Genomic DNA, 25910 nt, shown 5'->3' with positions numbered 1-25910 from the left:
CGGACAGATCACATAAGAGATGAAGTCGATGAAGCTGCGCCAATCATCTCCTGGTCCACTCAAAAGGTGACCCTCCGACACAGCATCAGCGTTGATTGTAGGGCTGATTCGCTCGTGTTGACCAGAAGCTTGCCAACACCCGGCGTGGCTGTGACGGTGTCCCCACAATACCCTGAGCCTGAGCCGCAACATGAAGAGCTGGCAACTCATCCGACGGTAGCAGTAATGTCATCTCAAGGGGAGGCGCAGTCGCGGACGATATTTTACAGAGCGTAGGCTGCGTAGAATAGCCGAGATAATGCGAGGAGCACGATGACCGTTCCGCTAGGCTTTACAGTATACTAAGGACCACTCCTTGGGACATCTGATCAATATTCACTTCCCATTCGTACATCTCTCGCGTGTAAGTACCGAAAATTTCATATTGTATTATCTTAACATATGAAATTCCTTGGTACGAAGCTGCAAGGCGAAAAGACGACGAGAGACGGGGTCTGAGGTCAAGGGGAAGGACACAAAATTGAGGTGGTCGGGGACAGCAGCCTGGGCTATCACTAGCTGGGACACCGCGACAAAAAGTGACAATAGGTGACCCATACTAGCAGCATGGCTGGCGCGGCAGTCGCGCCGCGGTCAGGCCTATCGCGGCTCAGTCACGCCTGAGCTCGGTAGAATCATGTCCGACGCATTCTAGCTCGCCACTAAACATTTGAGCATGATACGCACTTTTCACATAAGCTGAGCAAGAGCTTGAGTGCCACTGAATATCTTCGTAGTTTTTAGGCACACTGTGCGACTCCGGTAACAGTCCCAGCATTACTCAAACCGGCGCACATGACGGTTTTCGAAACCTTTTGCTCCACCACCTACGCCACAATCACTGGAGGACTCTGGTTTTTAACAGCACATAGATGTAGATGTGTTACACACAGGAAACGGTAGCGATAGGCCTGACAGGATGCGTGAGGGCAGAAAATGGCGTGTCCCAAGTAGCGGTGCTGTCCTACACTGTACCAAATTCACGACTGGCCTTGTCTCAGATATTTTCAATTGGCTCGGGATCAGGTTCAGACGCGCTGTACCACACCGCGCATAAATAAAATACCGTTAACTGCTGCTTCAGGCGCGTGTTAGTTTCGCTCGCAAGCCTTGCAGCGTGCGAGATACTTATCCCAGGGGACCACGTAAAGGTCCGCGCCAGGACAGCCCCGCCCGCTGACGGTGGCTGCCCTTCCCCCGAGTAGCTACCTGCGGGAACTATGAACAATTGCAGCTACAACTACTCGACTGCGACTACCCAACCACAACCATCCGAAGGCTAACTGCTACGACTACTCAACTACAACTATCCAAGGGAAATTTACAACCACTTTGAAACTATTCAGACGGGCTCACGCACTCACACTCTCAATCTCATTTTCACTCTTGTTATCACTTTCGCTCTCGCTTTCACTCTCACTCACTCGTTCACTCTCATTTTCACTCTTACTCACTCACTGTCCGCACCAATGCCCCTATATATTTTGAGGCAGATTGAGGCAGACGGTGCAATTCACTTAGACTCACAAAACAAACAAGAAGGGGGAAAAACAAGGGCGTCGTGTACCGAACGCCCCACATCCCTCGTCGGCTGTCCTGCTGAGTGTGCGCCCCCACACTCAGCCTACACCACCCAGTCGAGGCGCCACGGTCACGACCATCCCGACAACCGCGAGGCCATCAAGAGACCTCGCCCCATGACCCACAGCCCGACCGAGCGATGCATGGTTGAGGCCGCCCTATATCGACAGCCGGGGTGGCCTCTCCCAGGACGACGCTGTCCTCCCTGCTGACACACCCCGACACGCCGCCGAGGCAGCGCCGTAGATGTCCAGCGCGCACCGACTTGGATCGATGGCAGTGACCGCGAGGTGTACCACATCACCGCGAGTACTGGTGCTGGGGAGGCGAGACGGGGGTAGAGAAGCCAGCGAGCAGTCGAAGCGTACTCGCCGGTGACTGTGCAAGTTGATGTGAGTGATAGGTTGCAGAGGGTAGAGGACAACGAGGACGCACTGAAGGAAGAGGACATGGCCGACCTGGTCCGGGTCGCAGTGCCCAGAGGTCAAGTGGCCTGGGGAATGTGTGCGACAGCGGGGGGCTTTCTTATAGGTTGGTGAGGATGAGGCTGACTGGAGGGACAAACAAGCAGCAAACACAGGCGCGAGATCGAGATCGAGGGTCTCGGAGGGAGGCTGCGGCCAGAAATGGAAGGCATGTTGCCAAAGAAGGCAGGTCTCGGAGAAGTCTGGGAAGTTGGGCTGTTTTCGATGGCTGACAGGGCGTCCATCGAGGGGAGAGAAGCGCAGCTCGCTGGAGGAGCCGGGCAAGGGCCATGACATGTGACTATGTCATCGGAGGCAGCCGGAGGACAAGTCTTCTGATCACAGCGTAGCCAGCTCACTCGGCGGGGAGGAGGCTGATTCGAAACCTCAGATCTCGAAGCGTAAAGAGGTCCCATGTATGTGACACTGTATCTTGTTCAGTGTCTGCGCTTTCCCAGCTACATCCCTAAGGAAACTTCCGAGAAACATCTGCATTATATGTGGTGTATTTTTACATGTGTTTTCGTATTTTGTGTATAATAGTTTGCCGCTCACCACTGAGTCCAATATACTAGTACCAGGCAGAGCGAACCATGGACGGAGAAGCTGACAACATCACACAGATGAAAACTCCCCTGGATCCTTCAGTGGTAAATCGCCGGCACCAGTGCTCCCTGTTATCGGAAGCAAATGCATCGCATTTTCTTGAAATCCTGGGAGACTCCTTACGTCTTCTGGCCGTTCGAACTCGACTGTTTGATGATCAGTTGGCAGGGTGACATCGGAGTCAATCCGGTCTTGCTGGGTCAGACCGAGACACACCACAACAATGATCAACGTCGGATACAGGCACTGGCTATCGTTCAGGCAATCGTGCAAAGTAAGGGTAGCACGGAGACTCACGGTAAACTCCGATGCCAGTAGAGCGATAATATGCGCGCCCTCGATCTTCAACGCTATGAGAACGACCATGACAAGCTGCTGCAGCGATCAGTCTCCAACCAACAGTGCTGCCATGCCGTCGCACTTGCCCATGTGATGCAATATAGTGCGCCAGATTCGATGAGAAAGATAAGGATGGTCCCGTAGGCGGCCTTTCGCCATCCGATGACCTTGATGACATCCTGATGGTACCTCCTGCCACAAGTAACGCTCAGATGGACATGAAAGGATGACAAATGTTAACCTTACCAGTACACCCAGCTGATCATACCCACTGTCCACATATTCGTCGCCAGCACCAAGGTAGCCCATATGACGAGCCAGTCCAGGTAGGTGCCCTTATTAGCAGAGGCCATGGGAGACAATGGGCTTGACGTCAGCCAAATCGTGACGGCTCCTGCCACTAGTCGGATATGCAACTCAGAAGAGCGGTTTCTCGTGGCTGAGCACTTACACAGGGTAACGACCCACAGCGACGTCGGCACGACGATCATTTTATAGCTGCGTCCCCACAGGCCCCACGCTCTCCAAATAACGAGGCTGTCGCCCAAAGAACACTGGTGCACACAGCTTCAACAATGTACACGACGCACGCACGAAGGGACTCACATTGACGATCTCAGCTATGATGCTCTGTATCTGCGGAGGGTCCCCGATACGCGACGCGGGCTGCCAGCCGTCGACGAACGCCCGGAACGTGTACTCGTTCACGGCTGCAAAGTGCGTCGTCGCAAGCACGAACATGAGCACGGTCATCGCGCCCAGCGTGAGCGCGACCCTGTTCCGCTCGCGCCGTGTCCTGTAGCAGCGCCGTGAGCACACTGTGCTCCTGCGGATCACCAAGGCCGGCCCACTCACAGAATGAGCGTCATCGCTGCGCCGAACACGACGACGTTGATGCCTGTTCACGCGCTCACTCGTCACCGGCGCTCGGACGCATTCAAGGGCTCACGGCGCTGCTCACCGTACGCGATGGCCTCTGCTACCATCGACGCGAGCTGCGATCTGGCTTGGGAGAAGGCCATGGCGTGTGCGGTGCAAGACGTGTGCGGGGTCCGCACACCTGCTCGCTGACCTTTATCGAAGGATGGAGCCAGGTCTGGTTAGCTGATCGGCGGGACCCTTGATGTGAGCCAAGGACTCTGCATCGCGGGAACCCGTCGGCCCCGCACATTCAGGGCCTGTGCCCTTGCAGTGGACGGCCCGTTCCATCAACTGTACCTTGCCATGAGAGCGGCGTCCCGACTCCCGACTCTCTGTTCGAGCCTCCGGTAAATCGTCCTGTAAAATAGATATAGCAGCCCACACGTGAGCTGAGTCACGAGAATCGTCGCCGAGCACGAACGTCGTACCTGGGAATGAGGCTCGGGAAGTCGCTGTTGAGCTAATGCTGCTCGGGTGTTGCAACGGAGCAAGCTGCCGACGCCAGTCCATGGCCACGCGAACCACGACGGGATAGGGATAAAATAAGTGGTTCCCATTGAATAGCTGCCTAAAGCAAGACTGCAACGCCTCTAGTAAAAGATACACACTACGAAACATTACTACGACTTGAATACCTTCCAAACCCGCAAGGCAGTCGAGACATCGACCGTGAAGTCGCCAGGCTAAGGGACCTGGCACGCCCACCCACAGCTTACTGAAACCGGAGGGGGAGGGTATAGATGCGCGAAGGAAGAAGGGAAGGAAGAAGGCTAAAGGAAAGTGTGGGTGGGGTGTTAATCAATGTGCACGAGCTGCCAGTGCGTAGAATACCGGAGAAATCGTAAGAAAACGAGAAGAAAGTCATAGACAGGGTCGTGATACAGATGAATAGAGAAAAGAAAACGAGGATCGACAAAAGAGTGTGCAGGTGTAGTAGTGAAATCCGTATAATGATAATGCGATGGTCAGAATTCAGCAAGTTGCGTATTCCGGAAATCGACAGATGAGCGGAGATGGACGAAGAGCGAATGCGACACAGCGAGGATACGAAGGGAGACTGATCGAAACGCAAGGCCAGATGGCTGCTCATTGCACGTATAGCGTCACCTGGCTACCAGGCCGGAACGACTCGAACGCCATCTGGACGTCTTCCGTTGATCCTAGCGACACGAGGTCGCCATCTTCGTCCTTGTACTTGACGCGCAGGGGCCCGTCGTCTCTCCTAGGTCCGCATAGCCGAATTTTCCTTCCGACTCTTTCCACGAGCTCTTCGTACTCCGTCGTCCGCGGCACCTGTATGACGAAGATGTCTTCGTGGAAGTGCACCTTGACCTTCACAGGCACCGTCAGTTCAAGCTGCTCCGTTGCGGACTGCAGCACCTTGTCATGATGTGATCGTGCGCTGACTCCCGTCATGCCCGATAGTGAAGTGTCGCTCGACCCGAATGGAGTGATCGGTGAGCTGTTTGGTGAGTAGTCTGAGCTGTTGTCTGCCGTAGATTGGCTCGAGCCGCTGCCGCGCTTGCTCTCACCGTTGACATGCGGTGGGTGCCCAGTCCATGGTGACGGGAGCGGCGGCGGCGCCTGCCGTGCGATATATGCGCTCGGTTGGCTCGCACTCCGCGATCGCTGCAGGGGGAACGATGGGGGCTGTGGACTTGGCCCGCTTGCCCGTGATTCCGGACGGTCATGCTGCGTGCGCAGCCTGTTTGAGCTGAACTGACTTCGTAGAGCCGGCCGTTGTTGGTAGTCACCGCCTTGACTGCTCCTACTTGATGCCGGTCGTCCGTTTGGCATTGCCGGCGGGTATGCGCTGGGAGGCAGAGGTGACGCCGAGCTGCGCATACGCCCACCCAGAGGCGTCGCTCGCCCCGAAGATGGCATGCTCGATGCGACAGGATAATCCTCGTAGTCGTCATCGCCGTCTACGTCAAAACCGTCGTATGGTGGGTATCCTTGTGGGCCGTTGGCAACCCCGTCTTCTGGCATTGACGGGAAGCGCCCGGTGCGAGCGCTGCTGGTGGGTGGCGGGAACTGCGACATCGTTGCGCTGCCGGACATCGCAGACGTAGCGCTCGAGACGATAGAGAATGTACGGTCGCTTGAGTAACCATTTTGGCGGGATGATGGGGCTGGGCTAGTGCTGTTCGCGACCTGCGTGAAACGCATGTGCATGCTCCGTGATTCGGATGACCGCCGAGCAGCGACCTCCTGTATGAGACGGTTCAACTGGTTCTCCCACAAACGCAGCTGCTCCTCATTGCGACAGCGGAGGGTGAAGTACTCCAGATCGTCGTCGCCCTTCCAGTACACCGCAAGCGAGTATTGGCCTAGAAGGGATAACGACATCAGCGGTAATACAGCGGTGGGAACAGCGCTCACGAACCTGCATTGACCTTCGGAACCGCGCTGGTGACATTGTTCAAGAAGATCCGACCCTTCAAGAGAAGGGGCGTGTTCTTCTTTCTCCCGTTCGAACTAGCAGGGATGTTCAAAGGCATGGGTACGCCTTGTTTTTTCAAGAGGGAGTTGGTCTTGCCAGCCTTCTTCGCGTTCGGGCCTTGAGGGACGTATTCCTTGCAGCAGAGAATAATCTTCTCAAAGAGGAAAACGTGGTATTCACGGTCCATGTCCGACTTGGTTACCGTGAAGATGTCGTCGAGAAGGAGAGTACCAAAGTTGGAAATGTGGTGACCCTTCCAGTCTTCTACCCGGCCTTCAAGGTTCTTGACGGTAGCGAGGTTCTCAGCGCGACGCTGAGCTTCGTTGATCATGTCCGTGATCCGCTTAGCGGCGGCGACGCCCTGCTTGAGCTCCTCCAGATAGGGGTAATCATCCTTGCCGTTCAGGACCTTCACCAAGCTCTGCACCCAAGCGCCATTAGCACAGCGGTATCTGACGCATCACACAAAGTGAAACGCACCTCAAGTAGAAGGGGATACTTGCAGATGCGCTGCACTGGCTTGATAAGGAAGGCCGGCAACTCCGACTTCACGTTCAGAATGTGGTCCAGAGCCTAATCGGAGTTAGCGCCCGCAGTTGGCCATAAGCGCAGAAGCCGCGATCGGTTGCAACCCACCGAAAGATGATGCTCCTCCTGTAGCATGATCTCGCTCGCGGATGTGTAGTTCGCACAATAAGGCACGTAAACAGCAAACTCGTCCTCCTATTGTCAGTGTCGCCGCGTATGTCAAGTAGAATGCAGACGGGTCGAGACAATAAAACAGTGAGCCGACTAGCGCAATTTGGGTTGATTGGAAGTATGGACGCACGAATTCGGTGAAGGGCTGGCCCCAGTGCCTTTCATTCCAAGGTAATTCCCATATGCTCTCGAGCTTGATGAGGAACGTTCGCTGGAAGTTCAACAGCTTGTTGAGACCAGGGAACAACAGATGGATGGTATCTTGATCAATGGTGTTTGTCTGTGCAGCGGCAGTTGCATATTGCTGTTGTTCTCTGGTTAGAGCACTGGTCCGCGCTGCCGGGAGACAAGGGACGCACCTGCATCGTTTCCAGATCCTGTACGTACTTTCGCTCCGTGTGAATCAGCTCCGTCACAACCTGGCAACCTGGATAGTCGCTGAATCCCGAAGCGTACATATCAGAGGGAAGCGAGTCGCTCGAGTCTTTGGGCGAGCAGAGTGGTGGTGATGAGGGCATGTCATCTATGTAGGCCTCATCTGGCAGCATGTCGACGACGGCAGTGGCAATATTGACCACCTATCCTATATTAGCCACAACACGTGCGCTAGGTGGACAAGTGTAGACGCACCTTGACGAAACCGTCGGTAGAGCTACGATCCCAGAGGTCGGTCACTGTGAAGGTGCCGCAACCCTCGAGTTGCTTGCACCCCATAGCAAACTGGGCAATGGCGCGCTTCCTCATCCGCTCATTTGTGGGGTCGAATGAGGCAGTGTCAACAGGAATGGGGTTGACAGAAGGGAGGAGATTGAAGAGATAGCAGAGAGGAACGCCCAAAGCGAAGCAGTCCCAAAGCTGGGTGACGGGATCGGTTGAACGGCGCGAGGAGGAGGACTCGGGGGCGGCTGAAAGACTGAAAAAGCCTGAGAAATCTTGCACGCGCATCAAGCGAGTGCGGAGAGCAGAGCATTGCTGGTAGAGGGATGTAGACTGAGACGCAGCCTTGTTGAGGACGGTGTTGTTGGGAACGGGAAGGTCGATGGAGGGCCCTGCACTCGAGATTATGGACTTTTTTCGCCCAGCGGCGGAGGTCATGACTGGGGTAGGGGGGCGGTGGGCGGCGTGTACAGCGTGATGGACGAGGGAGAGTGGGAAAGAGTGTCTGGGCGGGTCGGGAGGAAGGTTGTATAGGACTGCCAGGCCTTGCAGCGTTCACACAGCCGACAACAACAGGCCAACTCCGACTCCCGTTTGGCCCTGTTTGGCCCCAATCAATGAGGCGGTTGCCCGCGCTAGTCCCACTTCCCACGCTCGTTCGAGCCCTCTCCCAAAAAACAAAATTGAAACATCTCGTCAGCAATTTGTTCAGCATCCGTGCTCTCACACAAATCGATGTGCAACTCCCGCGGACACACTTCAACAAACCGAACATCATCCATCGAGACCTCACAGGGGCTGGCTGGCAACTGCCTCATCATCTCATCTCTCAGCTCGCGTGCATGTGCAGACATCAAACTGTCGACACTGTCCGTACTCAGTACATCTCAGAAATGCGTATATCACCCACCGCTCACTCCGCCGCATTGCCATCAAATTCGAACAGCGTCATCCGGGCATTTAAAATATACTTGCATACTAATACCTCGCTGGCCAGCCAAAGGGCACTTTGAGGAGACCATAACTCCCAGCTCACCCTCACGACCACCATCGCCTCGCGCGTCGCTAGGTCCTCCACAATCTTGTCGTTTGTATTACTCGATGCCGTACGATTGTTCTCACCTGATAGGCATCCTTCAGTGGTTGACCGAGCATCGTGGCGCCTTGTAATGAAAGATGGCAGGCCTGCGGCCTCATGCAATGTTATCTGCCCTTGTCCGAGGACGATGGTCCCTTAAGGGCGTGCAGATCCTCCACAGCAGTAGCGAGAAAGCCAAGCGTCGCCCCTGCAGGATGACGTGAAACGTGTGTTCCTCGAACGGCAACAAATGTGCCAAAGCCCCGTCATCGGACGACGCGCGTGGCTGCACATCGAATGGCACCGATAGGCTACCTAGGCCAATGGCGGCATTCCCTCGTGTCCGGCAGCTGCCTCTTCCTTCTTGAAGGTCTGAAGACGAATTCGCATGGGGAAGCGGCCCTGCGAACGCCGCGAAGCGTGCACAAGACAGTGATTTCCGCCTATCCGTGGTAATCCGTGTTGTCGGAAAGATGAACTTAACCTTGCGTGTATACTTCGGAGGGTCAGTGTGAAGCCTCTTGCCTTATTGAACCAGGCCTGCAGCGCCGGACTTTGCGGTGCGCCTTTCGTATTACCTACCGCGGACAGTGGCTTGTTCTCATTGGACGCCTTACGACAATACCCCTGCAGAGGCTTTTATTGAAAGCACCTTGCGAGTCGAGTACATAGCGTCAGCTGAGTCCGTAAACCCACACTCCACCCCGGCTCCTCCACAGTGGTCATGGGCAAGCGTAGTAGGTGCCACGTACATACATTGCTGACAGGCTTTGCGGAGTAGCTTGCCATCTTTCATCTACTGTTGCGATGATGGCCGGAGCAAGTCAAGCAAACCGAGTCGAACTTTACAGCTGATTCGCGGATACATGCATTAATCAAGCCGGGAGGCGTGCTACATATCATCACGCCACGGTCAGGCTCTCGCCCTCGCCCACGTCTCAGGTTTCAACACTGGGATTCACTGGGCCTCCGGTGTCTGCATCAAGACTTCCGCACGCCTTGTAAGTGGCTGGGGATAACCTCACGCCGTCGCATCCGATGTTGGCGGAGAGCCCTAGACGGTCCAGAAGCGCTCGGTTTCTATGGTCGGGGCAAGGTGTTCGAGTTGTTCTGGCGCAAGCACAACCCCTCGTGTTCATGTTCTACATATAAGAGGTATATGTTGAGTATGATCTGTGGATAATTTTTCGAATTCATTGGCGAGGGACATGCTTTCCGAGGATGGTGCTCATTGGGTGATACTAGTAGTGTTTCGGTGGCCGTACTCATGCTACATGGTGAGTTAACAGCAGGCAACACAGCTCCTAACTTAGAGACATCATAGACAGGGATAGCTCATGAGGCATACGCGCGAACGTTCGTTACTATCGTCGAAATATGACGAAGGGGGCACATGGGCGGGGTAGTAACCGTCAAGGTCAGAAACACTCTTCCACAAGAGCCGGTTGCCCTGATCACCACCCCGAAGCGGGGCAACATTCTCCATCTCTGCGAACTGCCTGCCGTCGAATGTTGACGTCGGCATCGTGCGATCAAGTGATGCTATAGGCAGAATCACGCAAAATCTTTTGCGGGTGCACGAGAAGCGGCTTCGTGGCGGTGAGCTGCGTGTCCGGGGCCGGTCCCTGCAAGCTAGCCCTTGATAGCGGAAACTTGTCGGCAGGGTGGTGTAAGAAGACTACACAGGCCGCTATAATCTGCTCTGTTAAGGATAGAAAAGATGGGATGCGGCGGGATGCAATCTGTCGTGGGCAATCTGTGCAATGCATCCCGCCAACTGGACTACCTCAGCTGGCAGACAACGAGGGATGCAAGAGCGATGAGCAATCGACCGACAGCGATGAGGGTAATACTGTAGTAGCTTCAGCCTGCCATTTGAAAGTGCCTCCGCTTGACCTCCGCGGCAGCGCGGCGAGCCAATCAAATTCGACACGATCATGATCGTATGATATTCAAATTAGGAGATGATATCATCAAGGAAGGCGACAATTTGCACTCGCCCGAAGTTTGCACAACTCAGACCGGGCATAGCCACACCCTCATGACAAAAAAGGAGTTCGATTATTCGCTCTATCTCGTCACAGGCAGGGATCTCCTCCCGCCTGCGAAGGTGCAGCAGAAACTATCAACAGTCCATCTCGTCGTGCTAATACTTGTCGGAAGGACTACCTCGAGAGCCTGGAAGAAGTAAATACATCCGTTTAGTCACTCCGTCAACAATAATTCAAAACCTTTCACAGGCTCTAAAAGGTGGCGTCACGCTCGTACAAGTGCGAGAAAAGACTGCCGACACCGGAGAGGTAACTCCGCACTCGTCTGTGTCATTGCGTCACTTACATACCCAGTAGATACTAGACGTCGCGCGAAAGACCAAGGAGCTCTGCGACAAGTACGATGTGCCCGTGATCATTGACGATCGCATCGACATCGCACTCGCCATGGGCGCCGATGGCGTGCACCTTGGCCAGACTGATATGCCCGTGCCCATCGCCCGTGCCTTGCTACCGCCGGATACCGTCATCGGCAAGACCTGCAACACTCCCGAGCATGTCCGCGTCGCGATATCAGAAGGCGCCGACTACGTCGGCGTTGGCCCTGTCCGGGGCACCCAAACCAAAAAGGTGAAGCACCCCGTTGTTGGCCCCCGTGGCATCGGCGAGATGCTTCAGGTGCTCGACGGCACGGATGTCAAGGCCGTCGCAATCGGTCCGTACGCCACGGTCTTCCTTCCTCCTGCTGTTTTGACCTCGGGTTGTAGCGGGTATCAACTCGACTAACGTTTTGCACTGCCTTTGGGGCTCTGTATCTCCCACCGGTCACCAGCTCGATGGTGTCGCAGTCGTAAGCGACATCATGGCGTCACAAGATCCGTACGCATCGTCGAAACGGCTGTCGGACGCCATCAAGGCATTCTACCGCTCGCCGCTCCGGACCTTTTCGCAAGGTCTGTCTACAGCACCGTACAAGGTTGAGGGCATCAAGACCGCAGTGGGCTCGATCCTGCGGTCCGTCAAGCAGTTTTCTCCCCTCGTACATCAGGTTCTCTACCGCAGTTTTCAGTTAGTGGCTTGACGTGCTAACAGTGTGGCGATGTGGCAGATCACAAATAATGTCGTGACGAACCAGTCCGCGAACGCGACGCTTGCGCTCGGTGCGTCCCCTATCATGGCGACCGCCCCGGAGGAGATGGCGGACCTGAGCAAAGTCACCGGTGCGCTCCTCGTCAACTTCGGCACCATCCAGAACCTGGACGGCATGCTCGAGGCAGGTGCGTCTCTCAACTGATATCTCGGCACTGATGCCTCTGCCCGACGCCGTACCTACACGCTGATCGTCGCTGCCAGGCCGAAACACGAACATTAACCGCAAGCCCATCGTTTTTGATCCTGTCGGTGTCGGCGCCACGGCATACCGGAGAGAATCTGCCCAAGGTTAGCACCGGACTCTCATCGCTGACGTACCTGCGACGCCCACTAAATTAAAATCTTAACCTTCTCGATAGGACTACTGAGTGCATGGCAGGCGACGGTCCTCAAGGGGAACGCCGGCGAGCTCGCGGCAATCGCTAACTCCTCAGAGGTAAGAAATGCAAAGACTAGAGAATGTCGGACTCGGCTGACCGAGTGCAGGTCCAGGCAAAAGGCGTTGACAGCCTAGGTCAAGGCTTTGCCGACCCGGCGAGCTTTGTGCGCAAGCTCGCACGGCAGCACCGTGAGTTCTTCCCCACGTTCCTCTACTCCGTTGCCTACTGACGTACGCTCCAGGCTGCATTGTCGTGCTGACGGGCGTGACCGACTGGGTGTCTGACGGCCACGCCGTCGCACGGCTCTCGAACGGGCACGCCCTCCTTGGCGAGATCACGGGCTCAGGCTGCATGGTCGGCACCGCCGTCGCAACGTTCTGCGCCGGCGCGAGCACGGCAGCCGCCGCTGGCCGCGCTGCCGACGCTGAAGACGACGGAATGCTCGTGCGCGGTGACATGTTTGTGGCCGCCATTGGAGGGTGCGTCTCCTTCCCTTACGATTACCCGTGTTCGACGGCTGAATGCACGATGGGTCCTCAGTGTACTGGCGATAACGATCGCTGCAGAGATCGCTGCCGCGCGAGAAGATGTTAAAGGCAGTGGGACGTTCCTCCCCGCCCTGATTGACGAGCTCGGAAAGCTCACCGCGGAAGACCTCGCGAGCAGGGCGAACATCGCGCTCGTTTGAGGCATAGAGCTACGGATACATCAAGTCCCAAGAAGGGTTTGTGATATACAACAACCTTGCATACGTCCGATGGATGAATTGAATTAAAGCCCTACTTTCTACCTGTTTCAGAACAGATGACAGAATTTTGCGTCTCCAAGATCTTCGAGAAAGGCATCTCGGGCGTCGGCTGCAACCAGTTTTTCGTATCATACACCGCATGTGGCGGAGACTCGACCATATGAAACGTGTACGCAAACCGTGTATTCGGGCTTCTGTTCTTCTCAGACTTGTGCAGGACGCTCCCATGAATTAGCACCAGATCGCCTATCGTCGTGATGACAAATTACTGAGTATCGAGCTTGGCACGGGGACGATAGGGACATACCGGGCTCGCATGCCTCCAGAATGTACTTTCCCTCCGGGCTCGGTGGCACCTGGGTCGCCGGGATGAGTTCCTCGAAACCTGTGCCTCCTGTTGGAAGGCGCACGAAGCGCTTTGTGATAGGAGCAGTCTTATGCGAGCCAGGCAGGAAGGAGAGTGCGCCATTCTCCGGCGTGCACTTCTCTAAGGGTATCCAGAAGCCGAGTGCTGATGGCGGGTCGGTATACTAGAGATATGAGGATGAATGAAACTTGTCAGAATCAGTGTGGCTATGATGTGCTGACCAGGAATGTGCTAATTGAGGGAAAGCACTTATCAACTGATGATCATGCAGACGGCTAGAATGGACGTACGAATCGTTGTGTTCAGGAACTATGAATGAAGGGATGTTAGGTTTGAGAGATGCACCAATGGTGTCCGCACACACCTTCTCCTCCAATATGAGTTTGCTTGCAAATAATCATCGACTGCAGGGCTTAAGAGGCGTTGAGTGAGCTTCTGATACGACTGAATTATTACAGCGTTTGCTCACCGACTGGGTCATGGTGGAACTTCAAGTCCTTTGCAACGGCCTTGATAGCCTGGTTCTCAAGCGTGACTTCGCGGAACACAGAGTCGAGCTCATGCAACCCTGACACATACTCTCAACTCATGTTGGCTGAAGACGCCGGAAAGACGCACGCACCATGTCCAATCTTGTTCACCGCCTTCTCCTTCGGACGGGTGAGCTTCCCGTCCTTACCGACCGCCTCCTCCTCGAGGAAGTACCGGATCTTGTCACCCGAGCTCAGGAAGTAGTCATCCCCAACGTGATTGTCGTCGCCAGTTGTAAACTTCGTCTGCATACCAGCAAGGTCCCGCAGACGTCAGTTGGCGACAGAGCACGAGAACGAGGGAGTGGAGGCGCACGAGCGGGTGGTCCTCGAGGCTGAAGTTCGCCAGGAGCTGTCGCGAACGCGTCAGTAGCGCCTCGGTATCCTCTGGACTCAAAAAGTTGGGCAGTCGCAAGTATCTTTCGCCAGGCGGTGGTATGAGAGATAGCGTTGGTCGATAGGAAGGTACTCACCCGTCACGGTAGAACTAGAGGATGGTTAGACGGCTATCGGACCCAAGACTGCCATATATTGACACACCTGGTCAACCTGCTCCTGCGAAAGGTATTGCAGACCGGTGTCTCCAATGGCCATGGCTGATGTACGCGGCGAAGGCACTGACTAGTCGAATCTCCTGAGTTCAGGTCTCTGTCTCGGTCAGCGCGGACCGGCGAGAACCATTCTCACGACCAAGAATTGAAATTCGATATCCCAGCCTCATTCCTAATTATACAGTGACACTGAAAGTTTCAAACGAGTAGTGTGCAGAAAGCGAAACGACGAAGATATAGCGGAGCTCGTTCGACATTTTGTGAGCTTTTTCGAAAAAGTGATAAAGAGATGAGCAAAAGAGATACTATAGCAAAAGCCGGAAAAGTAATCATTCTGCTTCTTCAGCCTCGTCAATGTCTTCTCCATTGGCCAACTTAGTTATAAGATGATCGATTTTTGCCTTGTGAATGCGGTGGTGTTCCTGCCAGCCTTTCCATGGATGGTGCGGATGCTAAATAACCGTCTCAGCAACCAGAGTCTGGCGGTGTCGGAGTAGGTCTACTCACCAGTCGACCAAACTCCTGGAACACCTTGTCTGTCGTTCCCTCCGGCCTATTCGCAAAGAATCCAGCCAGCAGAACGTCATCCGCCTTCGTGTACCGCATCTTCTTGGGAGGCGGGGGCGGCAGAGGGTCGTCTCCCTCTTTGTGCTCGAGTTCGTGCTTGTGGCGACGGTAAAACTTCATCCAAGATGCACGCGAATGATGCGGCGCCTTTCCATGATATCAGCCAGAGCGTTGCAGATGCACAGAGCTCGGTGCCGCACCTTGGTAGCCACATCCTTCCAGAACGCCACCATGTCAATCTTGCCGTCCTGCTGTCTTGTGCGGTACTCTAGGAATCGAACAAGGAAGATAACATCCTCGTCTGTAAATGCGACTCCCTTCCCAGTCGTGCTGCGGAACAGCGCCCTCGGCGGCGTCGGTGATCTGGTTCGTTCAATGTCCGCCGCAGCACGCTGCCTTGCAGCAGCGACCGAGCCTGGATGCACACCGGGGACGGGCGGCGCAGGCTGGTGGGGTATCTCTGCAATCGGAACGCCCTCCTGGATCTCTTCATGCATTTGTTGATCTTCTTGCTGCTGCTGGGGCGGCGGCTCGCCGTCGCCGACTGGAGTCTGTTCGTGTTCGTCGTTGTCCAGCTCCATAGCATAGCCTCCGAGTCGGATCTGGTGCTTGTTACAATACCGACGCCACGAGTAGAATCTGCGTTTCCCAACTCAGCACTCTTGAGGTTGAGCAAGAATCATTGATGGCTCACGTATGATGAGGGGCTTTGACAGCGATCCGTTCACAAATCTCACGCAAGCTGTGGCAATGTGAATAATGACCTCTTCCAGGCCCGATCATGCCGCTTACCTCAAGACCAGACCTTGCTCCTGGCAGTAGTCGATATACTTCTTCAAGTAAAGCACGTCTTCAGAAGTAAACAAGTTGCCACCATATGTGCTCTTAATGACGCGTGAGGGCGGCGTCGGTGACCTGGCTGGCGGGTTTCGTCTGTTGACGACAAGGGTGGAGGCAGGAGGAGCGGGCTGTGGCTGAAGCAACGATGAATCTGAGAAGTTCCTGCCAGCATACAGTACACACGCACCTGCGAGCGATGTCGCTTCCGACCCCTTGCTGGCGTAGGCTCCCGCGAAGGCTCAGGAGCGTTCGAGGGCCCAGCTTCAGGCATAGGTTGCTCTTGAGGATAGTACGGTGCGCTGTATTGCTGTTCACGCTTGGCGTTGAGCGACCCCTATGCATTGAAGCACTGGTATGAGACAGAGCTCACCTGTGTGTAGTACTCAGCAGGGGGACCTGGCACCCATTGTGTATGTTCGTGTTCCCTGCCATATTGGTATCCGTATTCTGGGGGCGGCTGAGGCACAATGGCGCCAGGTGGGGGCGGTTGGTGCGGAGTCGCGGCCCCAGGTGGAGGCGGATATGCCCATTCACGGGGGTAGTCATATCGATACCCGGGAGATGGTGGTCCGTGAGGAGCACCAGGAAGGTGCGGAGGCGGAGGCGGCATACCACTAGGCTGCCAGCCCTGGGGAGGCGCAGAGCCGTCCGGAGGCATGGGTGTATGCGCGGGGTAGGGCTGGTATGCGTTCTGGTCTGCCTGCTGCTGCGGTACTTGTGGTGCCTGAGCTTGTGTCTCCTGCTGGGGCTGTTGTTGAGCAAGAGGGTTCAGCGGGTCAACTGAGGACGCTGTTATCGGCATCGGGTGACCATTGACAGTCTGGGGTGTCATGACCACTGGGGGTTGCGGCTGGCCGGGCGATGCTGTTGAAGCGGGTGGTTGCTGAGGAGGAACATTGGGAGATTGAACGTTAGTGGGATGCGGAGGTGGGGGCAGCACAGCAGGAAGAGCAGACGGGTGTACAGGCTGTACCGCGGGATGCTGGGCGGATGGATGTACGTAGACATTGGGGGGATACATAGCATAAGGATAGCTGCGATTAGTGAGCGGCGCGGAGGTGAATGGCCCAGCTGGCTGAGGAGCTGGTTGGGCAACTGGTTGTGCTGGGACAGGCGGGGGCGGAGGTGGCGCAGTTGTCGCGTTCTCTCTGTGCATAGGCTGATGTTGAGTCCCCTAATCCTCTGGAAGAGAACAGACACTTACCTCTCTTTCCCTGTTAACTTGCACCCCGCCCATTGCGTGGCGAAGCCATGCAAAGTCTTGTCCTGAATACAATGAAGGACCCAATGCGCATTCAGGATAATTTTATTCTTCTTGCCGGCGTATTGTCTGTAAAGATTTTGCCCTGACTCCTTCAAGGGGTCCACTACAGCTACTGTCAATATTTGCAGAGTGCCAGCTGAGAACAGGACGCGCCTAGGATGTACATGACACCACTGTATCCCGGAGAGACGACGCCGCCATATTTCTGCGAGGAAGTCAGTTATCGCATCCGGACAAAGGTCGCTACGCGACGGGAGAGCAGCCGAAGCAGTACTCACGACAACTTGCTCAATTACAGCGTCCCTGTCCTCGACATCTTTCTCGACGTACAGCTGCAGCGGTTGGCCACTCATAGGATCCAGGAAGAGCTTTTCGGCATTCTCGTCAGCGGGCGGAGAGGGCGGCCGTGGTTGCTGTTGAGCGGGCTGAGGCTGTGGTGCTTGCGGCTGCGGTTGTGCATCCTGAGGCTGCGGCTGTTGCCTGCGAGTGCCTTGAGACCGCTGAGCGCGTCGACCGTTCGTGCGGGCTGGTGCCATGGGTCTTGGCCGGTCGAGGGAGGATGAGTTGTTGGAGTCCTGGGACTCCTGCGCCCACGACCCGCCGGTTCGGCTGAGCCATGCTGAGCTTGAATTTGGGCGCCTAATTGATCTCAGCCAGACTACGCCACAAAGCCGCCCGCTCCGGTCGACCCCCTCACTTGGAACAGCACACCAGTATCGTGCCCTTCGCGTACGCATGCAAAGCTAGTCGCGTTTGCGACGTTATGTGCGTTCTTTTGCACGTTGAGCTTAGCAAATCCCGTCGTTCAGATAATATCTATGGTGGATGTTGTTTGTCCAGGACTCCAACGCAGCCGTCGCCGGCAAACTCAATCTTAAAGCTGGAAGACCCATGTGTTCGGGCGGGCTCATAGCACACTGAACAATCTTTGCTTCCTAGCGCAACAAAGATCCTCGATGCTCGCCTCTCATTATCCGCACTTCGGGCGCCGTTGACACAGACGATATTTCGTGCTGGCCCGTCACAGAAGCCGCGTCCCTCTTGCGCTTCCCCACCAACAATGCTTCTGTGTGAGTTCTGTATCAACGGAGATGTTCCTTTCTTAGATCTGATTGGCTGGCAAAGAGAAGCTGCGCGTGTGACATCCTCATATAGCAACCCTTGTCCCACCCATCGGTCCCTGCACGGTAAGTACAGGCCCTCTCTGTACAGCTATCCGCTATCTACAAAAATAATCCTCTATTCAGTGTATGCTACGTCTGAAAGTCAGCGGCGGCCGTGCTGCAGGCCATCATAATCGTCTCCACTAGACACGCCTATCAAGCGAAGACAAAGTTCAAGAGCGGCGAACTACGTACACCGCATCCTTGAGCAGCAGCATAAATGGACACATCCTCATCGCCCTATGAACTTCGGAAAGCACTGGTGCAGCCCCACTCTCGACCTTCACTCGACTACCGTTAAGCATGCCTAGCACAGATCTCACAAAGTTTCCCTCACCCATCGGCGGTATCCCGCTTCCTCGGGATCTCGCTCCTTCCGTTACTTTTGCTTTCCTCTTCTTCCTCCTCGTACTGCTCGGAGTATACCGGCTGCTCCGTCGTACATCCCGCAGCCTGCTCGTAATCACAACGCTCGGGTTTGCCGTCGAAAGGTGCGTACGTGAAGGAACCCCTTACCGACCGTCACTTATTTTCATGCATGCGCGGCCAGAGTTATCATTTGGTCTTTGCGAGCCAAGGAATCACGCACGCCATCTGAATACTCCGATCGTCACCTCATGACCTATTGGCAAGTCACCTTTACAGTGGGCTACGTCATTCTCTTCGTGAAGCTCGTTATCTTTCTCCGATGCCTTGTCATGAACGCTACGGAGGAGGTATCGTCCCCCGACCTTCGCGTCTTGGAGGAGATGCAGAAGCCTAATAACGACTCAGAGACGCAAACCAAAGCGTTTATCGAAGACGCCGTTGTCGACGTTGGGGACCGTACGAACATTCGTCGCCGGTACAGAAGGCTGTCTCGTGCGGTGTTTATCATCGCCATCCTCGTCTTGATCATCGGTGTCGTTTCCGGCAACGCGTATGTCAAAGGAGAGACAAACAGGAAGAAGGCGCTGCTCGCGCAAGTGCTTAGGTGAGTGCTGTATCGAATTAAGACGAACTGAACGCTGACCCCCTTCTCGAAAGACAAGCCGCGGCAGTTGTCTCTCTGGCGCTGCTTCTCGTCCTTCAAGGCCTGCTTGTGTACGCTCATTTTACCGTGGGCTGCATCAGGCGGACGCCATTGATTCTTCTGTTTGCTGTTGGCGGCATCATCGTAAGTTGATAAGTTCATTATTATTCGCCTTGCCTGTCGTGCTTAGAAGATGTTCCTTGCAGATGATAATTCCAATCTACCATCTCGTTGTCATGGGCGGCCTCACAACGTCCCTCACGTCTACGGAACGAGGGTCACAGAATACATCCACTGAAAAAATTGCCTTCTACGTGCTCCAAGCAGTCCCGGAGTTCCTAGCAAGTGGAATACTGCTCTTTCCAAATGTCAGGACTATGTTTCGAGCGAATACTGGGTTTGACTTGCTACGGCACTTCAGACGTGGAGAACCACGGGCTCAGTGAGGTGTATGGGTAGTTTACTCTGCATACACACGTCCGCACCCATCCTCATTAGAAAGAGCGAAATTATGTACAAGCGTCGTCTGCCTTACCGGTTTCACAACACCACTTTGACCGTGAATGATTGGGCCACGAGCGCGAGAGCGTTTCTGCGAGATCTCGAATCATCCAATTGCCAGCCTCCTCTCCGCCAATCGAACTAGAAGACTTGTCTTCCGGTTGCCTCCGATGACATATTCACATGTCATGGTCCTTGGCCGGGCTGTGCTTCTCTCCCCTCGATGGACGCCCTGTCAGCCATCGAAGGCAGCCCAACTTCGGGGACTTCTCCGACACCTGCCTTCTTTGGCAACATATCTTCCATTTCTGGCCGCAGCTCTCCAAAGAAGTCCCTCCGAGACCCTCGATCTCGATCTTGCGCCTGTGTTTGCTGCTTGTTTGTCCCTCCAGTCAGCCTCATCCTCACCAACCTATAAGAAAGCCCCCCGCTGTCGCACACATTCCCCAGGCCACTTGACCTCTGGGCACTGCGACTCGGGCCAAGTCGGTCATGCCCCCTTCCTTCAGTGCGTCCTCGTCGTCCTCTGCCCTCTATGACCTATCACTTACATCGACTCGCTCACTCACCGGCGAGTACGCTTCGGCTGCTCGCTGGCTTCTCTACCCCCGTCTCGCCTCCCTAGCACCGGTACGCGCGGTGATGTGGTACACGTCGCAGTCACTGCCATCGATCCAAGTCGGTGCGCGCTGGACATCTACGACGCTGCCTCGGCGGCGTGTCGGGGTGTGTCAGCAGGGAGGACAGTGCCGTCCTGGAAGAGGTCACCCCGGTCGTCGGTATAGGGCGACCTCGACCATGCATCGCTCGGTCGGGCTGTGGGTCATGGGGCGAGGTCTCTTGATGGCCTCGCGGTTGTCGGGATGGTCGTGACCGTGGCGCCTCGACTGGGTGGTGTAGGCTGAGTGTGGGGGCGCGCACTCAGCAGGACAGCCGACGGGGGATGCGAGGGTGTTCGGTACACGACGCCCTTGTTTTTCCCCCTTCTTGTTTGTTTTGTGAGTCTAAGTGAATTGCGCCGTCTGCCGTCGACCAGCCTCAAAATATATAGGGGCATTGGCGCAGACGGTGAGTGAGTAAGAGTGAAAATGAGAGTGAGAGTGAGAGTAAGGGACAAAGTGAGAACAAGAGTGAAAATGAGAGTGAGCGAATGAGAGTGAGAGTGAGAGTGAAAACGTGTGAGCCCGTCCGAATAGTTTCAAAGTAGCTGTAGTTAATCCTTGCATAGTCATAGCGGAGCAGTTAGCCTTTGGGTGGCTGTGGTCGGATAGTCGTAGTCAGTTGTCGAGTAGCTGTAGCTGTAGTCGTTCCACAGTCGTCGTAGGTGGCTACTCGGGGGAAGGACGGCCACCGGGTTGTCCTGGCGCGGACCTTTACGTGGTCCCCTGGGATAAGTAACTCGCAAGCCGCGAGGCTTGCGGGCGAAACCAACACGCGCCTTAAACGAATGAGATAATTTTTTGCGTCCACGTTTATAGCCCTACCGAGGCTGGAGCGATGGGCTATTGTTTAAGATACGTACAAAGCTCGAAGAGAATGCATTACACTGTCTACGAATACAACAAGAATGAAGATTATGAGGGTATCTCTATGCATTGGTAGTGATGTGATCTGCTGAATGGAGCACGCGCAACCATGACTAGACGGACAGGTTCAGGACAAAACAATCTACTGCGCTTGAGCTTCCTGGTCGACGAACTCCTGTGCTTCCTCTCGTTTGATGGCGCGGATCGTACTGACTTTTTGATTGTTGAACAGTACGCCATAAAACTTGTCCGCGGTCACCAACATCTCAGGTCGGAAAGTGGTCGTAATGAACTGTGCCGTAGCCGAGAGCTCGTGAATCATCGCTATTGGAACCAACGTGCTGAGTATATGTGGTGGGAAGATAGCGGCATAGTTGACTCACCAGCAACAGCAGTACGGTATTGCGCATCGAGGTTCGCATCAATCTCATCGAAGAGGTAGAATGGCGCCGGATCGCACTTCTGTATCGCAAACACCGTCGCAAGCGCGACCAGCGACTTCTGTCCACCAGATAGCTGCTGGATGCGGAGTCCTTCATCGACTTTGGAGTTGAACGAGACCTTGATTGAGACGCCGGTGTAGTTGTCAATGGTCGTCTGCTGCGACTCCTCGCCCTCCTCTGCGTCCTCTTCGTCTTGGTCGATTCGCCTCTGGATGATAAGCCGTCCTCTGCCAGCGGGCACAAGCTTTTCAAAGACTTCCTCAAAATTCTTTGCGACCTGCTTGAACGTTCGCTCGATCGCCTCGTCTTTGCGCTGGTCGAGCACTTCAACCAGCTCCTGGATCGACTGCGCAGACTTATCGAGCTCTTCGCGACGCTGTCGGAGCTGGTCGCGTTGCTTCGTGAAGTTGTTGTACTGCTCAAAGGCCTTCTTGTTGACATGCGCGAACTTTTTAAGGCTTTCGTTGACGTTGTGCAGCTTTCTGACGAGCTGCATATGTTCGTCAATATACCGATGAAATCATGGTATCGTAAAAAAGCCATTTACCCTGTCCGTCTTCTCATTGGTGTACTTCTCGAACGCCTCTTCGGGAAGGACACCAAGGTCTCGAATGTTGCGGTTGCACTCCTCTTTGCGTTGCATAAGCATCGTCTTCTTCGCAAGGTATCGCTCTGTATTCTTCTGCTGTTTTGAGACGCCGCGGCTGTCTTCCGCCTGTTGATTCTGCAGACGCTCTACTGCTGCTTTATCTTCCTGTAGCTGCGCTTGAAGCTTCTCTCGCTCCTTCTCCAGTTCTGTGGGAGCAAATTAGCTGAGGATAACACCACGTGTAGCATGAATTCCAACCTTGCGATCTCTTCTGTAGAGCCTCGATGGACCTATTTAATTTCTCAAGCTCTCGTTGTTTAGCTGCAAGGTTCTCCGCTGCAGTTGAATCGCCCGCCTCGGCCTCGCCGAGGGTCTCGATTTTGGTCTTGAGTTCCTCGCGGCGACGGCGGAGACTCTCGTTGAGCTCAATTTCGAGCATGTTCTTCCGCTTACCAAGCTACGACGCGACGTGAGCTGAGCATTTCGGGATAGAGCAAGTAGCATACACACCTCGTTCTTCGTTTTCGCGTACTCGAGGACTTGCCGCTGCCTCTGCTCGACCTCGCGACCAAAATTCTCTATCTCTTCTTCCTCTTCCTCGCTGAGATCCGTGGCAAGCGGGCTGGTCATCTCTTCGCGGTAGGCCTGTACTTTGCGCTCGAGACTGGCCAGCTCGCTCTCCAATTCGAGCACCTCGCCTTCAAGCCGCTCGATGCGTTGCACGAGGCGTTCACGCTCACGAGTGTAGTTCGCCGACTCTTCAACGAGGGTTTCGCGTGCTGACCGCGCCACCGTCTGCTGGTTCGTCTTCACCTGAATCTGGCCAACCAGCCGTGTAATGTCCTGTTCCGTCTTCTGGATCGCCTGGGTGACCTCGCGAAGGCGTTTCTCATCTGCCTCGTACTTGGTGCGCCAGCTCGTCACAGCACGAACGGCATCGAGGCGGCTCCGACGGACGTCGTACCAACCACCGGTGAGCGCGCCCTTACGGTCGACCTTGTCGCCATCGAGTGTGATGGTATTGATGCCATGCGACTTGACATATGCAGCTGCGATCGTAAGGTCACGACATACACACGTCTTGCCAAAAACTTGCTCGAAGGCACGCGCGTGGGCGGAGTCGTACCTCAGCTTGCTCAACAGCGGAATCGCATCTTGCGCGTCGGGTGTCGGCGGAAGCTTGGGGTGTAGTCGGTTCAGGGGCATGAATGTCACCCGACCTGTCTTCTCGCGAAGCATGGTTTGGAGGACGGTGGTCGCGGTCTCATCGTTGTCAACGACAACGTGGAAGAGACTGTTGCCTGCAGTGAGCTCGATGGCGGTGTTGTATTTATCATCTGTGACCTCGAAGAGGCGATACAGGGGGCCGTATACGCCGTCGAGTCCCAGTCGTTCTGCGATTTGATCCACTGCTCTTAGACCAGCGCCCGTGTCCTATAAGGCCGTCAGCACCAGGCGAGCTATGACACGAGTGTTCCTACCTTGTCCATCATACTCGCCAACGTTCGCTCCGCGGTCCTCAGCTCGTCCGCTTCGTTGTCCACGAGACTCTTGAGCTTAGTCTCCTCACGCCACAGGTCCTTACGCTTCTCTGTGAGCTCTGAGTGCTCGGCCTTGAGCGCGGCAATCTCCTCGCCAAGTTCACGTGCACGAGTGCGCCCGTCCTCAGCCCGGTCGACAGCCTCCTCCGCACGCGTCTCGACCTCTCTCAGTTGATCTCGTGTCGACTGCAGACTTCCTTGTGCGGCTTCAAGCGTCTCTCGTTGGGTCCTGGTGTAAGCTTCGACGCTGGCAATTTCTGCACGAAGGTAGCGGTCGCGTTCGGCACGCGTCCTGAACTTTTCGACACGACCTCGCTTTGCGTACAGGGCTTCGAGACGGGCACGAGCGGCTTCGAGCCTCCGCTTCTCCTCAGTTTCTTGCGCCTTGTGGGCTTCCCATTGAGGCATCAGCTCCCGAAGGGACTGCTCGCGCTCGTGGATGTGTTCTTCGAGGTCCGCGAGCTCAGCTTCGAGCGCCTCACGCTGTCCGCCTGCTCGCTCGGCGGCAAGATTGAGATCTTGGACCGTGCACTCCAGCTCGGTGCGCGCACGGAAGAGGTCGGTCAGCTCTGACTGTGTGCCATGTCGCGTGACAGTTGTAGTTGTGAGTGCCGTTCGCGTACGCGAGACGCTTTGTTCTAAGGTCTGCTTCATGTAAGGGCGAAGGCTACATGCGAAAAGATAATTGCGCACCTGCATCTGCTTCTCCCTATCATCGTACTGTTCTCGACGCACATTCGCGCTGTGCACTTCGCCACGGCGCTCCTCTTCAATTTCCTCGAGTGCTTCGGTAACTTCCTCGAGCTCGCGTTGGTAGAGCGCGTACTCGAGGCAGCGCCGCTCCTTGTCCTTCTCTTGAAATTCTTTGAGCTCCTCTTTCTCTTCTTCGAGCTCGTTTAAGCGTGACTCGATATATTCGAGCAGCTCGTCAATCTTGCCGCGTTTTGCGTCCGTTTCGGCCATGATACGCAATGACTCGGTACGGCGCTGCTCATAGACCTTTGTGCCAGCCACCTCCTTGAGAAGCGCCAGCCGTTCAGGGTCTTTAGCATTGGTCAATGCCGTGATCTTCATGCATACAACCACTCGTCAGCTACTCTCACGGTCTGTGAAAAGGGATAGAAGACGCACGCGGCCCTGGGGAACGATGTAGTATGGATTGCTCTTGCTAAATCCTGCAGACTCAAGGAGATTCATCACATCGGCCTTGCTCGCGCTCTTCTTGTCGAGACTGTATTCGTCCTTCTTGAGACCGATAGTACGCCGGAGAATGACCTCATCTCGTCCTGTTGGGAAGCGGTTGTCACTGTTATCGAATACGATTTCAACTACGTATCTATATAAGTCACGAATAGAAAGTGTCGAGGGATCAGGGGGCGCACCGTAAGCTGAGAGTGTAGTGGTCACTGAAACACCTTCGTGAAGTAGAGACTGTCGCTCTTCACGAGACATAGACGTGTAGGCATCTGATAGTACAAAGCGGATAGCTAGCGAACGAAGTACATAAGGTCACGCGTTATCGTCGGGTCCCGTTAGTGTGCTCACCCGCGAAGAAGTTGCTCTTTCCCGAGCCATTCCTTCCGACCACGACATTGTGCCTCGGCGAGAACGGTTCAATTTGCGTTTGGTCGCGATCTGAGAAAAAATTATCGCATCAGTATATCTCTGCTCTTCTTTGAGTGTAGAACTTGGGGTCTCGAGGCTGATACTCACAGGACTTGAAGCCCTGAATGGTTAGGGTTTTGATATACATTTTCTCCTCTTAGCGGCCTCAATACTCCTAGGAGGTTTACCGACAATAAACAATGAGGTATAAAGTCCTCTCTGTGGTAATATTCGGCCGTGTTTCGCGAAAGGGAGGAGTGGGGGACTTGCGAGGTCTCAGCTCGCGGTGATCAGGTTGAGCAAGACGTGACGA

At 55.1% G+C, this 25910-nt stretch overlaps 8 protein-coding genes across 8 annotated transcripts; 2 read left to right on the top strand and 6 right to left on the bottom strand.

Moving 5' to 3' along the window:
- Positions 1-1658: 1658 nt before the first annotated feature.
- On the bottom strand, positions 1659-2071 carry PHACADRAFT_196765 (uncharacterized protein; the record flags this gene model as incomplete). Its single annotated transcript, XM_007396969.1, has 3 exons — positions 1659-1778; positions 1838-1998; positions 2056-2071. 3 exons carry the CDS (start codon positions 2069-2071, stop codon positions 1659-1661), a joined length of 297 nt encoding a protein of 98 aa, XP_007397031.1.
- A 628-nt stretch (positions 2072-2699) lies between these two features.
- Positions 2700-4055, bottom strand: PHACADRAFT_185274 (uncharacterized protein; the record flags this gene model as incomplete). Its single annotated transcript, XM_007396968.1, has 8 exons — positions 3979-4055; positions 3885-3927; positions 3636-3825; positions 3481-3583; positions 3276-3429; positions 3112-3221; positions 2988-3040; positions 2700-2936 (listed from the first exon to the last, which is right to left on the bottom strand). The coding sequence occupies exons 1-8, from the start codon at positions 4049-4051 to the stop codon at positions 2700-2702; spliced, it is 963 nt and encodes a 320-aa protein (XP_007397030.1). The 5' UTR covers positions 4052-4055.
- Positions 4056-4689: 634 nt separating this feature from the next.
- Positions 4690-8056, bottom strand: PHACADRAFT_258117 (uncharacterized protein). Its single transcript, XM_007396967.1, has 7 exons — positions 7723-8056; positions 7452-7670; positions 7223-7396; positions 7030-7116; positions 6874-6966; positions 6337-6814; positions 4690-6280 (listed from the first exon to the last, which is right to left on the bottom strand). The coding sequence occupies exons 1-7, from the start codon at positions 8035-8037 to the stop codon at positions 5037-5039; spliced, it is 2610 nt and encodes an 869-aa protein (XP_007397029.1). The 5' UTR covers positions 8038-8056; the 3' UTR covers positions 4690-5036.
- Positions 8057-10841: 2785 nt separating this feature from the next.
- PHACADRAFT_123292 (uncharacterized protein) lies at positions 10842-13696 on the top strand. The gene is made up of 11 exons (XM_007396966.1): positions 10842-10937; positions 10991-11014; positions 11068-11127; positions 11176-11533; positions 11586-11866; positions 11927-12095; positions 12172-12258; positions 12330-12406; positions 12457-12538; positions 12592-12829; positions 12891-13696. The coding sequence occupies exons 1-11, from the start codon at positions 10869-10871 to the stop codon at positions 13036-13038; spliced, it is 1593 nt and encodes a 530-aa protein (XP_007397028.1). The 5' UTR covers positions 10842-10868; the 3' UTR covers positions 13039-13696.
- Positions 13697-14084: 388 nt separating this feature from the next.
- Positions 14085-14619, bottom strand: PHACADRAFT_185271 (uncharacterized protein). Its single transcript, XM_007396965.1, has 3 exons — positions 14536-14619; positions 14469-14482; positions 14085-14414 (listed from the first exon to the last, which is right to left on the bottom strand). The coding sequence occupies exons 1-3, from the start codon at positions 14587-14589 to the stop codon at positions 14201-14203; spliced, it is 282 nt and encodes a 93-aa protein (XP_007397027.1). The 5' UTR covers positions 14590-14619; the 3' UTR covers positions 14085-14200.
- Positions 14620-14742: 123 nt separating this feature from the next.
- Positions 14743-16231, bottom strand: PHACADRAFT_258112 (uncharacterized protein). The gene is made up of 6 exons (XM_007396964.1): positions 16141-16231; positions 15906-16087; positions 15808-15855; positions 15314-15752; positions 15054-15260; positions 14743-14998 (listed from the first exon to the last, which is right to left on the bottom strand). Exons 1-6 carry the CDS (start codon positions 16222-16224, stop codon positions 14876-14878), a joined length of 1083 nt encoding a protein of 360 aa, XP_007397026.1. The 5' UTR covers positions 16225-16231; the 3' UTR covers positions 14743-14875.
- A 2180-nt stretch (positions 16232-18411) lies between these two features.
- On the top strand, positions 18412-19962 carry PHACADRAFT_210138 (uncharacterized protein). The gene is made up of 4 exons (XM_007396963.1): positions 18412-18871; positions 18931-19353; positions 19407-19536; positions 19599-19962. Exons 1-4 carry the CDS (start codon positions 18684-18686, stop codon positions 19836-19838), a joined length of 981 nt encoding a protein of 326 aa, XP_007397025.1. The 5' UTR covers positions 18412-18683; the 3' UTR covers positions 19839-19962.
- A 1409-nt stretch (positions 19963-21371) lies between these two features.
- On the bottom strand, positions 21372-25745 carry PHACADRAFT_146168 (uncharacterized protein; the record flags this gene model as incomplete). Its single annotated transcript, XM_007396962.1, has 12 exons — positions 21372-21743; positions 21803-22352; positions 22410-22657; positions 22710-22908; positions 22962-23885; positions 23933-24640; positions 24686-24757; positions 24788-25060; positions 25124-25320; positions 25375-25479; positions 25538-25627; positions 25706-25745. 12 exons carry the CDS (start codon positions 25743-25745, stop codon positions 21562-21564), a joined length of 3588 nt encoding a protein of 1195 aa, XP_007397024.1. The 3' UTR covers positions 21372-21561.
- Positions 25746-25910: the final 165 nt, after the last annotated feature.

This window comes from Phanerochaete carnosa (genome assembly GCF_000300595.1).
Source record: "Phanerochaete carnosa HHB-10118-sp unplaced genomic scaffold PHACAscaffold_6, whole genome shotgun sequence".
NCBI lineage: Eukaryota > Fungi > Basidiomycota > Agaricomycetes > Polyporales > Phanerochaetaceae > Phanerochaete > Phanerochaete carnosa.
The sequence above is the reverse complement of the archived record's forward strand: the minus strand, read 5'-3'. Positions and strand labels throughout refer to the sequence as shown.

What these genes read in the sequence shown, in the direction of transcription:
- PHACADRAFT_258117 (XM_007396967.1), bottom strand. Translation starts at nt 8,037, where the DNA reads ATGCGCGTGCAAGATTTCTCAGGCTTTTTCAGTCTTTCAGCCGCCCCC. An exon ending in AGTATCCCCTTCTACTTGAG is followed by an intron (nt 6,815 to 6,873) that starts GTGCGTTTCACT and finishes GCTTGGGTGCAG; the next exon opens with AGCTTGGTGAAGGTCCTGAA. An exon ending in GGTTCCGAAGGTCAATGCAG is followed by an intron (nt 6,281 to 6,336) that starts GTTCGTGAGCGC and finishes TATCCCTTCTAG; the next exon opens with GCCAATACTCGCTTGCGGTG.
- PHACADRAFT_123292 (XM_007396966.1), top strand. Translation starts at nt 10,869, where the DNA reads ATGACAAAAAAGGAGTTCGATTATTCGCTCTATCTCGTCACAGGCAGG. An exon ending in ATCTCCTCCCGCCTGCGAAG is followed by an intron (nt 10,938 to 10,990) that starts GTGCAGCAGAAA and finishes ACTTGTCGGAAG; the next exon opens with GACTACCTCGAGAGCCTGGA. An exon ending in CAATCGCTAACTCCTCAGAG is followed by an intron (nt 12,407 to 12,456) that starts GTAAGAAATGCA and finishes GACCGAGTGCAG; the next exon opens with GTCCAGGCAAAAGGCGTTGA.
- PHACADRAFT_185271 (XM_007396965.1), bottom strand. Translation starts at nt 14,589, where the DNA reads ATGGCCATTGGAGACACCGGTCTGCAATACCTTTCGCAGGAGCAGGTT.
- PHACADRAFT_258112 (XM_007396964.1), bottom strand. Translation starts at nt 16,224, where the DNA reads ATGCCTGAAGCTGGGCCCTCGAACGCTCCTGAGCCTTCGCGGGAGCCT. An exon ending in GAGCAAGGTCTGGTCTTGAG is followed by an intron (nt 15,856 to 15,905) that starts GTAAGCGGCATG and finishes ACATTGCCACAG; the next exon opens with CTTGCGTGAGATTTGTGAAC. An exon ending in TCCAGGAGTTTGGTCGACTG is followed by an intron (nt 14,999 to 15,053) that starts GTGAGTAGACCT and finishes ACGGTTATTTAG; the next exon opens with CATCCGCACCATCCATGGAA.
- PHACADRAFT_210138 (XM_007396963.1), top strand. Translation starts at nt 18,684, where the DNA reads ATGCCTAGCACAGATCTCACAAAGTTTCCCTCACCCATCGGCGGTATC. An exon ending in CTCGGGTTTGCCGTCGAAAG is followed by an intron (nt 18,872 to 18,930) that starts GTGCGTACGTGA and finishes ATGCGCGGCCAG; the next exon opens with AGTTATCATTTGGTCTTTGC. An exon ending in CTGCTCGCGCAAGTGCTTAG is followed by an intron (nt 19,354 to 19,406) that starts GTGAGTGCTGTA and finishes CCTTCTCGAAAG; the next exon opens with ACAAGCCGCGGCAGTTGTCT.